Source organism: Sus scrofa, chromosome 2 (genome assembly GCF_054392235.1).
Source record: "Sus scrofa isolate SSC_HxYL_T2T_F1_AM1 chromosome 2, Sscrofa_HxYL_maternal_Yorkshire_Landrace_v2.0, whole genome shotgun sequence".
In the NCBI taxonomy this organism is placed as follows: Eukaryota; Metazoa; Chordata; class Mammalia; order Artiodactyla; family Suidae; genus Sus; species Sus scrofa.
The window spans coordinates 95,160,103-95,174,597 of record NC_139384.1 but is presented as its reverse complement, the minus strand read 5'-3'; the positions used below and the strand labels follow the sequence as shown (position 1 = coordinate 95,174,597).

Below are 14,495 nucleotides of genomic sequence, written 5' to 3'. Positions count from 1 at the left end.
TACACCACAGCCACAGCAACACAGGATCCGAGCCACGTCTGCGACCTAACCACAGCTAACAGCAACACAAGATCCTCAACCCACTGAACAAGGCCAGGGATCGAACCCACAACCTCATGGTTCCTAGTTGGACTCATTTCTGCAGCACCACAAAGGGAACTCCTGTAAAGCTTTTTAAAAATTATCCTTAATTTATATATAACTTAAGCTTGAATATCTTTTATTTTAATTAAATAAGAGCTGAATTAGTGTATCAGGTAAATATAAACTGAAAATAATAAATTATTGTATTAGAAGTAGAAAATTATATATGTATCCCATTAGGAGTAGAAAGTATATATGTATCCCATTAGAAAATAGTACAGAGACTCAAGAGTGTAGGGGATGATATATATAGATACATAGATATATAGGGTTTTTTTTTTTTTTCATCATGCTCATGCGAATCATAGAGTAATCTCTGTGCATTTAGTTCCAAGAGATTAAAATTTAGGGAAAAGTCTATTTCTATAATGAAACAGGATTTCTCCTTTAGGAATTCTTCCTTGTAGGAGTTCCCATCATGGCACAGCAGAAATGAATCTGACTAGGAACCATGGGGTTGTGGGTTTGATCCCTGGCCTTGCTCAGTGGGTTAAGGATCCAGCGTTGCCGCGAGCTGTGGTATAGGTTGCAGACGCAGCTCGGATCCTGTGTTGCTGTGGCTGTGGTGTAGGCTGGCAGCTGTAGCTCCGATTCGACCCCTAACCTGGGAACCTCCATATGTTGTGGGTACGGCCCTAAAAAGCAAAAAACAAACAAACAAAAACTTGTTTGTACTTTGTTAAAAAATTAATCCCAATAGATTAAATCTACATTAACCATTTTGAAAAAAGCTATTTAAAATGAGCCATATTTTGAAAGTTATTTATCAAGTGACATAATGAAAATATATTACATTCCAATGTTAGTTGAAATTGTTGAAGTTACCATCACTTTTTTTTCTTTTCCAACAACTGCTGAGACTTATGGAAGTTCCCAGGCCAGGGATCAAATCTGAGCCTGAGCTGCAGCTTACACCACAGCTCTGGCAACACTAGATCCTTAACCCACTGTGCTTGGCTGGGGATCAAACCTGTGCCGACACAGAGACAAGCTGGATCATTAAACCACTGTGCCAGAGCAGAAACTCACCATCACTTTGTGAATAAAGAAAATTTTTGAGAAAATTGGAACTGCTTCTTCAAAACAGTTTAAATTCATTGATAAAAAAAAAAAGAAGAGCAGGAGTTCCCATTGTGGCACAGCAGAAACCAATCCAACTAGTAACCATAAGATTGTGGGTTCAATCCCTGGCCTCGCTCAGTGGGCTAAGGATCCAGCATTGCTGTGAGCTGTGGTGTAAGTCACAGACGTGGCTCGGATCTGGCGCTGCTGTGGCTGTGGAACCCTAGCCTGGGAACTTCCATATGTTGTGGGTGCGGCCCTAAAAAGCAAAAAAAAAAAAAAAAAAAAAAAAACGGATATGTTTCTATTAAAATCAATTTGGTACTGTCTGTGGTGACAAGATATATAAATTAAGTTAATCTGCTTATTGTGTTGGCCACCAGGCTGCAAAGAAAGCAGTGCCATCTGGAGCCACAGCCACCACCCTTTCTGCCTTCCAGCTCCTAATCCTATTTTTAGTTTAAAGGTCATGCAGATTCATAACCAAGATGGCAGATAGCAAGTTGCTCATTTTCTTTCATTTGTATTTTTGTTTTTCCCCTACCTTGATTCATTGCATAAAGCAGTGTAATGGGTAAGAGCTTAGGCTCTGGAATGAGACAAGGCTGGCTTTTCTCTTTCTGCCTGTGTGACCTGGGCACGTTGCTTAACCTCTCTGAGCCTGGTCTCCCAACTGCAAATGAGAATAACATGATTACACAGGATTTAATGACATGAATGTACATAGCTTTACCACAGTGTTATGTTTCATTATTATTATTATTGCCAATGTATTTACTAGTCCAGTGTGTTTTTGAGGTTGTGTGTTACTTTCATTTAGGTTTATGAAAGTAAACTAGCCGACCAGTACTTCCAGAGGACTTTACTGAAGAAAGTCTGGAGAGGCTGGCGGTCCCTAGTGCAAAAGCAGTGGAAAGAAGTGGTGGAACGAGCTTGTCAAGCAAGAGCTGAGGAAGTTTGTCTCCAGATTTCCAATGACTATGAAGCCAAAATTGCTGTGGTAAACTTTTTAAATTTAATTTTCACTTTTTTTTTTAAATAAAAAAGGTAGCATCGCGTTAGTTCATAGTTTGGCAGAGTAACCCATTTCTCCAGTTTCATTCAGTGCAGTATGAGTTCTAATGAGACTCTTGGGAGAGAACTAGTACTTTCGTATTAGTGTTGCTTTTCCCTTTCTGCCTGTGTAACCTGGGCACGTTGCTTAATCACTCTAATAAGTCAGAATTACAGACTCATTTATTCTTTAAAATAGTTATAACTTTGACCCCAAACCTGTGTTAATATCTTGTATGTATATTTCTCTTGGAAAAGACCCACAGGTCCTTATATCTCTAAGAAAGCGTTCTTTCTTAGGCTTCTTTAGGCCTAGATTTAGCCAGAAATAAAGACCAAAAACAAAAATATTTATCCTTATGTTAATTTAAACAAACTATGTTTTTAGAAAGTTGATATAAAGCAGTTATACATAAATTGAAGTGCATTTATCTTTCCGAAAACATCTGAGACCCAAAATGAAAATAAAAACCGTCCTGAAAAATGTAGTAGGCCTCTTGAAATCAAATATTAGAAAATATTTTTCATCATTATAACACCAGATCCTTAATGATAAAGGTAAGTTTTACTATGCAAATAATATTCTGCAATTGAAAATAACATGCAAAAAAATGCAGTCCCTTTAGATTTGGTTCATGGGAAAGTGTCATACCTAATGTCACTTTGCAATTTAAATTCTATAGATAACATTTAGTTTTAAAAAAATCTGTAAATATATCAGGCATTTAGTTTTTTTTTTTTCTGAAGGGGTAAGGGCAGTTTGGGGCTCTTAATATATTTTGTTTTACATCTTACATAAAAGTTTTATGGTAAGAAATAACATCTTTTTATGTAATTAAAACACAACATTCTTGGGTGGGATTGGTATAAAACTACCCTTGTTTAAACCTTGACTTTATGGTTAGGCATCAAAATGATTTGTTGATGGAGACAATAGTAGAGATTAGATGCAACTTTTGAAAACTGAGACACAGCAGAAGAGGTATGTGGAAAAGTAATTTTAGTATTTCACACAAAAATAATTCCACAGTATGTCTCTTTTTTTAAACCATAAATGATATTCTTATTTTTGTCTCAATTATTTTTTATTTTATTTTTTTGTCTTTTTAGGGCTGCACCCTTGGCATATGGAGGTTCCAGGCAAGGGGTCTAATCGAAGCTGTAGCTGCCCGCCTACGTCACAGCCACAGCAACACCAGGTCTGTGACCTACACCACAGCTCACAGCAATGCTGGATCCTTGACCCACTGAGCGAGGCCAGCGATCGAACCCGCAACCTCACAGTTCCTAGTCGGATTTGTTTCCACTGCGCCACGACGGGAGCTCCTCGTGGAGTTTTTCTTGTTTTTAAAGATTCTTCTGATTTTAGTTAACTGGAACTTTGGAAAATGCAAAAGCTGAGATCCAAAGGATGCAGCATGAAAAGGAGCAGTTTGAAGATTCCATGAAGAAAGCTTTCATGAGGGGTGTATGTGCGTTAAATCTAGAAGCCATGACTATATTTCAAAACAGAGGTGAGACAGGTTAGTATTTTATTTAAGATTCTCTGCCTACTTTCACAAAGGATTTGAAGAGATTTCAATGATTGGTAGGGTCTACAGTACTAATTTTCTACAGAACCTATGTCTTATTTAGGCACTGGTATTTTTAATTTTATGGTATCACATCCAATTTTAAATCTGCCATGAAAATTCAGTCGGGGTTACTTAGTATTTTGGATCTGATAAAGTCAACTCTTAAGTATTTCGGTTCAATGTTATAAGCTTTAAATGTCTAACATTATTTTAAGGTCGTTTTAACTACAATGGTAATGCTTTTAAGTATAACATCTCATTTCTGTTTTTTTCTAAGTAGCCAAATCCCTTGTTTTATGGATTAAACATTTCTTGTCTAGTCATGGTTTCCTATTTTTAAACATCACTTGTCTTCCAATGTAAGAGAGGCCTCAACAAAAACTCATTTTTCAGCAGGTATAAATATAGGCCTATCTATGGGAGTCAAGTAAAATAACATTATGTCAAGAAAAGTCCATGTATTGGCTGGCGTCTGGGTTGTTTTTGTCATCAGAAACTGAGCTGAGAACAGCTCTGCCACCAATTTACAGTAAGGACTATTTTCCTCACTGGGTTGTAGTTTTCTTCTCTGAACAATATTATAACATCTGAACAAGAAGATAATATAAATCTTCCTTACCTGCTCCATAGAGGGTTCTTATGGGAATGCAGTAAAATATAATTGAAACCACTTTAAAAGACAGAAAGGGGAGTTCCCGTCGTGGCGCAGTGGTTAACGAATCCGACTAGGAACCATGAGGTTGTGGGTTCGGTCCCTGGCCTTGCTTAGTGGGTTAGGGATCAGGCATTGCCATGAGCTGTGGTAATCAATAAGTAACACTAAAATCCTTACTTTTCATATTGTAAAATAAATGCGTTCTTGCTGGTAGATTACATGTCATGAATTAAGAGCATTTTTGCACACTTATCTGATTTGAGGGACACATCGGTAGTTACCTTCTCTCAAAACTGAACCTTGGAGTTCCCGTCGTGGCGCAGTGGTTAACGAATCTGACTAGGAACCATGAGGTTGTGGGTTCGGTCCCTGCCCTTGCTCAGTGGGTTAACGATCCGGCGTTGCCGTGAGTTGTGGTGTAGGTTGCAGATGTGGCTCGGATCCCGAGTTGCTGTGGCTCTGGTGTAGACCAGTGGCTACAGCTCCAATTAGACCCCTAGCCTGGGAACCTCCATATGCTGCGGGAAGCGGCCCAAGAAATGGCAAAAAGACAAAAAAAAAAAAAAAAAAAAAAAAAAAAAGGGAGTTCTTTTTGTGGTTCAGCAGGTTAAGAACCCAGTGCTGTCTCTGTGAGGATGTAGGTTTAAATCCTGGCCTTGCTCAGTGGGTTAAGGATCCCGTGTTGCCACAAGCTGTATAGATCGTAGATGAGGCTTGGATCCAGTGTTGCTGTGCCTGTGGTGCGGGCCTCAGCTGTAGCTCCAGTTCAACCCCTGGCCCAGAAACTTCCATATGCTGCAGGAGCAGCCATAAAAACAAAAAAGAAAAAAAAAGACAAAAAGTACTTTAACATGTAAGATGATAGTCATAATTATTTCAGTCTTAAGTCAGCCTTCTGGGTTTTATGTAAATATGTAAACATTTTCACAGTGTTAGTTTATCAGTGAGACAACTTCACTTTGTAACATCATTAATACAATCTCGGTCTAACTTGTCTATGCTTGTTAGGCCGTCATTTTAAAGCATTGACAAGCACTTATTTAAATTCTGCATGTTGTGGATGGTAGTGAGTTCAAGCAAATTGTTTTCTCCTTACAGCAGTCATGGTGTGTGGCCCACATGCAAGTTAGAATCTTAGAATCATAGAAATGTTGAGACTGAATGGCTTATCTCACTAATATCCAAATGAGTACTTGATTTCTCCAGTAAATGGTCTTTTAATTGAGTATTAATGCTGAAAACAAACTCACCATCTCCAGTAGTTGAATAATCTGCTTTCAATTGTAATTATTAGCAAGTCAAATATATTAAATTGAAGCATTTAATTATCTATTTGTAGTAGATACTAGGTTTTACAAGTAAAGTGAGAAATTATAATCATTAGAACTTGCTACATTCAATTGCAAAATATCTCTTTCTCATAGCCTGCTTAAGAAGGTTATGAATTGACCTAAGACAGTGTTTTACCACCTTAATAGATTTACCATCTTAAACTTTAAATTTGCACACAGTTATGTCTCCTACAGGCAAACATCCATAATAGGATTTGGAGAAAATGTATTTTGATAAGTATACAACATGATTTGTTTTGCTCCTGTTGCTTTTAAGTCTACTGTCATCTGCAGCTAATGCCAGATTCTAGGATCCCAACTGTTTCCAGTGGCCTTTTGCTTTGTTTATCTTAACAATGGGGAATAAAGATGACAGGACCATGACACACGTAAGCAGTACACACTAGTGTTGGTGAAGCTACCAAAGGCAAAATTCATTATAATCTAGTGCTGGATTTGCTCCGTGATATTTAGGTTTTGTGACATTTTAAAAATGGCTATTAAAATAAATTTTTAAAAATTTTCACAAGAAAAAACAATTACTTCTGTCCCTCTTAAGACAGTTGTTTTTTCTTTATTATTATTTTTTTTTCAGGGCCACGCCTGCACCATATGGAGGTTCCTAGGCTAGGGGTTGAATCAGAGCTACAGCTGCTGGTCTACGCCATAGCCACAGCAACGCCAGATCCAAGCCACATCTGCAGCCTATACCATATCTCATGGCAAAGTCTGATTTGTTTCTGCTGCGCCACAAGGGAAACTCCCGTACAATTGTTTTTTATAATGCAGTTTTTAATAATGCAGTGTTGCTAATGTACCATCTGTCTCGTTAAAGCAAAATAAGTATTTGACTTTTTTAAATCTCTCCTGATTCTCCACTAGCCATAATCTATACTGCATCTCATGTACAGTATCCTAGTAAATATTATAGTTTGAATAGAAGTTTCTATGAAGACAAAATGTAACATACAAATGTCCTTTAAAAGGATACCTGGGGGAGTTCCCATTGTGGCTCAGCGGTTAATGAATCTGACTAGGATCCATGAGGATGTGGATTTGATCCCTGACCTAGCTCAGTGGGTTAAGGATCTGGTATTGCTGTGAGCTGTGGTGTAGGTCTCAGACATGGCTTGGATCCTGCACGACTGTGGCTGTGGCTGGCAGCCATAGCTCCAATTCAACCCCTAGCCTGGGAACTTCCATATGCCGCACCTTCAGCCCTAAAAAGCAAAAAAAAAAAAAAAAGGATACCTGGAAGTTCCCATGTGGTTCGGTGAGTTAAGCATCCATGCTGTCACTGAAGTTGCTCAGGTCACTGCCAATTTCTAATGTTTTAGGAACAGTAGGAAAATGTATCCAGGTAAAGCAAAAATGATAACTAAGCTTACAGTTAATCTGATACACAGGAACTGTGTAAATTAGTCCACATTAGCAAGAGTTGGTCACCTGCCTCTCCTTTTTTATTTTTTAATTGAATTAAAGTTCATTTGCAATGTTGTGTTAGTTTCAGGTGTACGCCAATGTGATTCACTTACACATACATATATATGGGCTTTTTTTCAGATTCTTGTCCCTTACAGGCTATTGCAAAATATTGGCTAAAGTTCCCTGTGCTATACAATAGGTCCTTGTTGGTTATGTATTTTATATATAGTAGTGTGTATGTGTTAATCCAAATCTACTAATTTATCCCTCCCCACCTTTCCCCTTCGGTAACCCTAAGTTTGTTTTTTGTCTGTGGGTCCATTTGTTTTGTATATATGTTCATTCATACCATTTTTTATATCACTCATATAAGTGATATCATATGATATTTGTGTGTCTGACTTAGTATGTTTTTTTGTGTGGTTTTTCTTTTTTTTTTTTTTTTTTTTTTTTGCCTTTTAGGGCCATACCTGCGGCATATAGAGATTCCTAGGATAGGAGTTGAATCAGAGCTACAGCTGCTGGCCTACACCACAGCCACAGCAACAGCAACACGGGATCCGAGCCCCACGTCTTCAACCTATACCACTGCTCACAGCAATGCTGGATCCTTAACCCGCTGAGCAAGGCCAGGAATCGAACCTGCAACCTCATGGTTACTAATTGGATTTGTTTCTGCCACACCACAGCGGCTATTCCCACTTAGTATGCTAATCTCTGGGTACATCCATGTTGCTGCATAGAGAATTATTTCATTTTTTTTTATGCCCCAGTAATACATTATATAAGTATACATAACCATCAAGGACCTATTCCATTAATCTGTCAGTGGACATTTAGGTTGCTTTCATGTCTTGGCTACTGTAAATAGTGCTACAGTGAACATTGGAGTACATGTATCTTTCTGAATTATAGTTTTGTCTGGAAGTATAACCAGGGGTAGGATTTCTAGATCATATGGTAACTCTATTTTTAGTTTTTTAAGGAAACTCCATGCTGCTGTGCATAGTGGTTGCATCAGTTTAGATTCCTACCTACAGTGAAGGAAGGTTCCCCTTTTTCCACACCCTCTCCAGCATTTGTTATTTATAGACTTAATAATGATGGTCTTTCTGACCATTGTGAGGTGGTAACTCATTGCAGTTTTGATTTGCATTTATCTAATAATTAACGATGTTGAGCATCTTTTCATGTGCCTATTGGTCATTTGTATGTCTTTGGAAAAATATCTTTTTAGATCTTCTAACCATTTTTTTATTGGGTTTTAATATTGAGCTGTATGAACTATTTGTATATTTCGGAAGTTAAGACCTTGACAGTCACAGTTTGCAAATATTTTCTCCGATATTGTGGGTTATCTTTTCATTTTGTTTATGGGTTCTTTTGCTGTGCAAAAGCTTTTAAATTTAATTAGGTTCCATTTATTTGTTTTTGTTTTTATTTTCACTACTCTAAGAAAAAGATCCAAAAAGATATTGCTGTGATTTATATCAAAGAGCATTCTGCCTATGTTTTCCTCTAGGAGTTTTATAGTATCCAGGTCTTACATTTAGCTCTTTAACCCATTTTATTTTCGTGGTGTTAGAGAATGTTCTAATTTCATTCTTTTACATATAGCTGTCCAGTTTTCCCAGCACCATTTATTGAAGAGACTGTCCATTGTATATTCTTGCTTCCTTTGTCATAGATTAATTGACCATAAGTGCATGGGTTTATTTCTAGGCTTTCTATTCTGTTCCATTGATCTGTATGTCTGTTTTGCACCGGTACCATACTGTTTTGATGACTGTGGCTTTGTAGTATAGTCTGAAGTCAGGGAGCCTGATTCTTGAGAAAGCTTTTCTTTCTCAAGATTTCTTTGGCTATTCAAGGTCTTTTGTGTTTCCATACAAATTAAAATTTTTTTTTGTTGTAGTTCTGGGTCACCTGCTTTTCTTCCAGGAAATACTATGGCCAGATATGACCTTTTTACTGGTTCTATATCTAATAAGACTGCAACCCACCTAAAAAGAGACAATCAAAACCTCTATGAAAAACATGTTAAAACTCAGTATGTGTGTTTTGTTTTCAAAGCAAAAGCGGTATTTTATATTGAATTTGTTCCTTTCATCAAATTATTTCAAAGGACCTGTGCATTATAGTGGTCATTAAACTTTGTTAATAAAGGAGTTCCCACTGTGGCTCAGCAGGTTACAAACCCAACTAGTATCCATGAGGATTCGGGTTCAGTCCCTGGCTTCACTCAGTGGGTTAAGGTTCTGGCATTGCTGTGAGCTGTGGTGTAGGTCACAGACACAGCTCGGATCTGGTGTTGCTGTGGCAAAGGCCAGCAGCTGCAGCTCTGATTCGATCCATAGCCTGGGAACTTCTGTATGCCTCAGGCATGGCCCTAAAAAGAAAAAAAGAAAAAAGAAAAGAAAAGCTTTGTTAATGAAGTAACTATTACTTTATTTTATATAAAGATAGCCTAGGAAAAGGATTTGACCAAAGCCCAAATTTCTGGATGGAAAGAAGACAATAAAGAAAACCATTTAAACACAGGGCTACGTAATGCCCTCTGTTAGATATTACGAAACATCTCAGTGACTGCATTTTGAAACCCTTATCCTGATGTTTGGTACCACAAGGATGTAGTCATAAGTGGGGAGGGGAAAATCTAGACTAGGACCTGTCATCCTAGCTGCTGGAAGTTGATGTTATTTATTCCTTTGATCTAAGGTTTAAGGTTCAGTTTTTGTTTTTTTTTTTTTTTTGTCTTTTTGCTATTTCTTTGGGCCGCTCCCGCAGCATATGGAGGTTCCCAGGCTAGGGGTCGAATAGGAGCTGTAGCCACTGGCCTACGCCAGAGCCACAGCAACGCAGGATCCGAGCCACGTCTGCAACCTACACCACAACTCACGGCAACGCCGGATCGTTAACCCACTGAGCAAGGGCAGGGACCGAACCCACAACCTCATGGTTCCTAGTCAGATTCGTTAACCACTGCGCCACGACGGGAACTCCAAGGTTCAGTTTTGAGAGAAGGTAACCTATGTGTCCCTCAAATCAGATAAGTGTGCAAAAATGCTCTTAATTCATGACATGTAATCTACCAGCAAGAACGCATTTATTTTACAATATGAAAAGTAAGGATTTTAGTGTTACTTATTGATTTATTATCGTTTGCTGGAAAAAAATCAAGAATTAAAAATTCATTGGTTTTCTTAGGGATAGGAGCAAGAGATGATAGATGAAGAGAGAGTATGGTGAGATCAGAAAATAAAGATCTAAATACCAGGCCATTTATCAGGATAGTTGTATGAAATAATGCAAAAGAACATAAATCCTTAGGCTCAGTTTGACCATATTATTGTAATGGTTGTAAAGTTCCAGCTGAGTACATAATTTAACCTTTTTTTTAGGGCCACACCTGTGGTATACGGAAGTTCCCAGTCTAGGAGTCGAATTGGAGCTGCAGCTGCCAGCTACGCCACAGCCACAGCAATGGGGGAATCTGAGCCATATCTGTGACCTGCACCACAGCTCACAGCAATGCTAGATCCCTAATCCACGGAGCGAGGCCAGGGATCGAACCCCCATCCTCAGGAATACTAGTCCAGTTTGTAACTCGCTGAATCACAATGGGAACTCCTAATTTATTTTTTACCTAAGAGCCATCATTCCTTAGCTTTCACTTGTTGAAGAAAATAGTCTTGTCTTCAGTGGTTGATGCCAACATTAACCAGTTAACACTGACAAACTGTATTAACTGAACATTGTTTCCAGTATATGACACACTTCTACACTTCTTTCAGACCAGATTTTAGCTATCATGTCTTTTTATTTTGGGGGACATAAAAGTCATCTTAATTTACAAGAGTTATAATGGAATTAACTTGTGGTTTATAGGAACAGACTTCACAAATAATAAAAGGGAAGAATATGGTCCTGGTGTTCAAGGAAAAGAACATTCTGCTCATCTGGATGCTTCGGGTCCTCCAGTGCCCTCAGTGGTGCCACCATCCCCACCCACAGTGGCCATGGGAGTGCCCAGCGCTGCTGCCTTTCCCTCTGCTGCTTCCATCACTTCCACTGGGGCCGCTTCTGCTTCTTCTGTCCACCTTCCTGTTTCTGCTGCTCATGGCGCTGGATCAACAGCCACGGCTGCTGCTGCACCAGAAGAAATGGTCAGTACAGTAATGCAGGTGCCCCCTTGGGTAAAGGGTTGCAAACTTGTCTGTATATTGGAATTTTGAACTCTGAACATATTTATCGATGGAGAAAAGTCTATATGCTATTTAGGCCAAGCCACAGAAATATTTAATTCTCAAAGTAGCTAAAACATTAATTTGTAGTGAAAATAATACCTGAAAGTTCTATTACAGTAGTGATAATTAAACAAAAATAAAGACCTTTCTCATTTTACATTTTTCAGAAACTAGTCAGGAAAATAGATTTAGAGTTTGTTTTGTATTTTTAAAGGTAATTATTGGGTTCTAGTCAAAGGCCTAGAAGATTAATAGCCCTTTTGTATAATGGCTACAGCTTCCCTTTTCTTGGATGCAGATGTAGCATCATTGCTACTCTGCAGTGACTCCATCTTGATTTTTTAGGTTTTAAATTTTCATAATCAGAACTGTTTTTCCTAGACTCACTAGCTGCTTTTAGAGGAGTACATAGAGGAGGACAGTACTGAATGAGGGTGGAGTATTTGAGGGAGGATTTACCTGAAATGGAACTCATCAAGCTATTCATATGCAGAGAGTTATGGACAAAGCATACCTGCTTCTGACTTCTGGGCTCCTGTTGTTAACCCTGTATTCTTCAGTGTCTCTCAACTGAAGGCCATAGGGATCCAAGCCCAGCTGAGCCAGCTCACCTCTGCAGGGCTCTTCTTTTCAGCTCCATTCTTTTCCCTACTCTAGCTATACTCTGGCACAGAGGTATGTATCATAAAGATGCTAGGGTGACTCTCATATGTTCGTCTCCCTCTCTTCCCCAGCCCTAACCACTCACAGGAGAGGAAAGAAGATGGCAGAGCAGATGTTAGGTCTTAGAGTTACCTGGCAGGCCATTAGAGGGTGCCATAGCGCCAGGTAGCTCTCTGTAGCTGAGGGAGGCGTTGAGTCAGTCAGACAATTAGTCATCTGTAGTGTTCAGGCTGACTTGAATTTCTGCCTTTTGGAAACTACTAACTTTGGGGGAAAATATGTTGAGTTCTGCTATTTTTGCAGATCTCAACGTATTTTTGTTCTTAATTCAAAGAGGTAAAAAAAAACAGGACTTAAGAGAAATTTAGATTATGTGGAGGAGTTTTGATTTAGAAATAAGACACGGAAATTCAACCCTGACATATGTTCAGCTGTGTTTTATTTTTCATGATTACACATTTTGAAGTGTGATTCTATACTGATGATCTCATTTAAATAAACACTGCATGTTATTTAAATTTCTGGTTTGCCATTCATCTTGCATATCCAGATAACATGCAGAGCTAGATTTTTCAAAATTTCCTTCTTGAAGTATGACTATACTATTTGTACATGGGTGTGGAGAAATGAATCTGAACATGCACAGGGAGGACCAAATGAATGAGGGTGCTCACCACCCTTTTTGCTATTTTTTGAAACAATTTGGTCACCTGAGATAATTCTGAAGTCTTTGAAACCGGAAAAAGCCCAATATTGTGTAGACGGCCCTTCTTCCTCCCCAACCCCTCCAACTACATCCTGCTGCTTCAGCAACAGACACATTACTCAGCTGCATTCACGTAAGTTCAGGATTAAGAAGGAAGAAGAATCACAAGTCAGTCACCTCTAAGTGTTTTGCTAGTTTTCTTCCTTCCTTATTTAAAGAAACTACTCAGATTATTCAGCTCACATATGTCCTCCTGTTTTTAAAAAGATCTATAATGATAAAAGCAGGAACAAATAGATTAGTTGGATAACTTACCTTATGTGAAACCGTCACTGCTGGGAACAGGAAGGAAGAGAGATGTGACCCAGGCCTGGCTATCTTTCTCCTCATTTGAATCACAGAGGCTGCCTGTGAACAGTCAAAACTTTACCGTCTTCCTCGGTATTTCTAGTAGCTACAAGGAGATGTGTGTAGAAAGCAAACTGCAGAGAAGCACAAATAACTAGAGAAGAGACCATTACCTCCTGTTGGTAGATCAGAAAATGTCTTCATCTGTAAAATTCCTTCCTTTCTGCAGGCAGACCTCCTCAGCATGTTAAAGAGCAGAATTCCATGGTGGAAAACACTCTTCAAAAATATATTAGGTGGTCATGTAAACAAATGCCCTGTTGGAGTTCACCGTGTTCAACAACAGATGACACTTGCCTGTTTCTAACTCCAGCTGAAACAACTGAGGGACTTGAATTGGATTTTAAGCTGTTTAGTAGTTTCTAACGTTCCTCTTTATCTGAGTGCAAAGGGAAAGTTTACCATTAGTCAGTTGGTGCCCCTCTCCCCGTTCTAGAAATGAGAAAACTGAGGCTTAGAGACGGTCAGGGAACTAGTCAGGGAACAGAACTGCTAACACAGCTGGAATTCAGACTTGGACAGTTCAGAGCCCTGTACTCTCAACCAATGATGTGCGTTGTTTCTCTGTGAAATATTGATATAAATATTGGGGGGTTTATATCATTTCCCCTTTTTTTCTGACTCCTTTTCATCTTTGCCCAGCTACTGTAATTAGTTGATAGTGGCGGGGTGGGGGGATGAGTTACATGTGTGTGTTACTGTTTATGTAAGTGTAACCTTTCTGGAGTATTATCCAGTAGTAGGCAACAAAAGCTGTAAAACCCAGCATTACCTCTGGAGATGGTCATCTGTGTCTTGCAATATCTTCCTCAAATAACTCTCAAAAGGGGAGAGGTTCTTGCTGTGGCACAGTGGGTTAAGAAGCCAACTGCAGGAGCTCAGGTCACTGCAGAGGTGCAGGTTTGATCCCTGGCTCAGTGCAGTGGGTTAAAGGATCTGGCATTGCTGCAGCTACAGCTCAGCTTCAGTCCCTGGCCCAGGAACTTCCATTTCCTTCAAGTGCAGCCATAAAATTTTTAAAAAGAAGAAAAGGGAAATCCTGTTTTCCAAAAATTTACTATATTTAATATGAAAACAACTGGTACAGTTAGATAAACTGCAGTTTGTTGGTATAAAAACCTCTCCTTAAGAATTATAACTGGTCTCTATGAAAAAACGTATATTAATGTCCTAAGAAAAAAAGGACACAAAAAGCATATGCCTAATGATGATTTATGCATAAGGGTC

At 38.8% G+C, this 14,495-nt stretch overlaps 1 protein-coding gene across 13 annotated transcripts in view; it reads left to right on the top strand.

Annotated features, from left to right (window-relative positions):
* The window catches only part of POC5 (POC5 centriolar protein), a 40,494-nt gene that overhangs the window by 22,181 nt on the left and 3,818 nt on the right, over window positions 1–14,495 (top strand). For 8 of the 13 annotated variants that reach the window (XM_085013872.1, XM_013994913.3, XM_003123710.5 and 5 more), the window contains 3 exons: window positions 2,027–2,206; window positions 3,629–3,782; window positions 11,133–11,410. In XM_085013872.1, the coding sequence (XP_084869998.1) occupies window positions 2,027–2,206; window positions 3,629–3,782; window positions 11,133–11,410 (612 nt within the window). The remainder of the gene's footprint in view (window positions 1–2,026; window positions 2,207–3,628; window positions 3,783–11,132; window positions 11,411–14,495) is intronic. The other 5 variants (XM_085013871.1, XM_085013868.1, XM_005661495.4 and 2 more) reach the window with 1 other exon arrangement.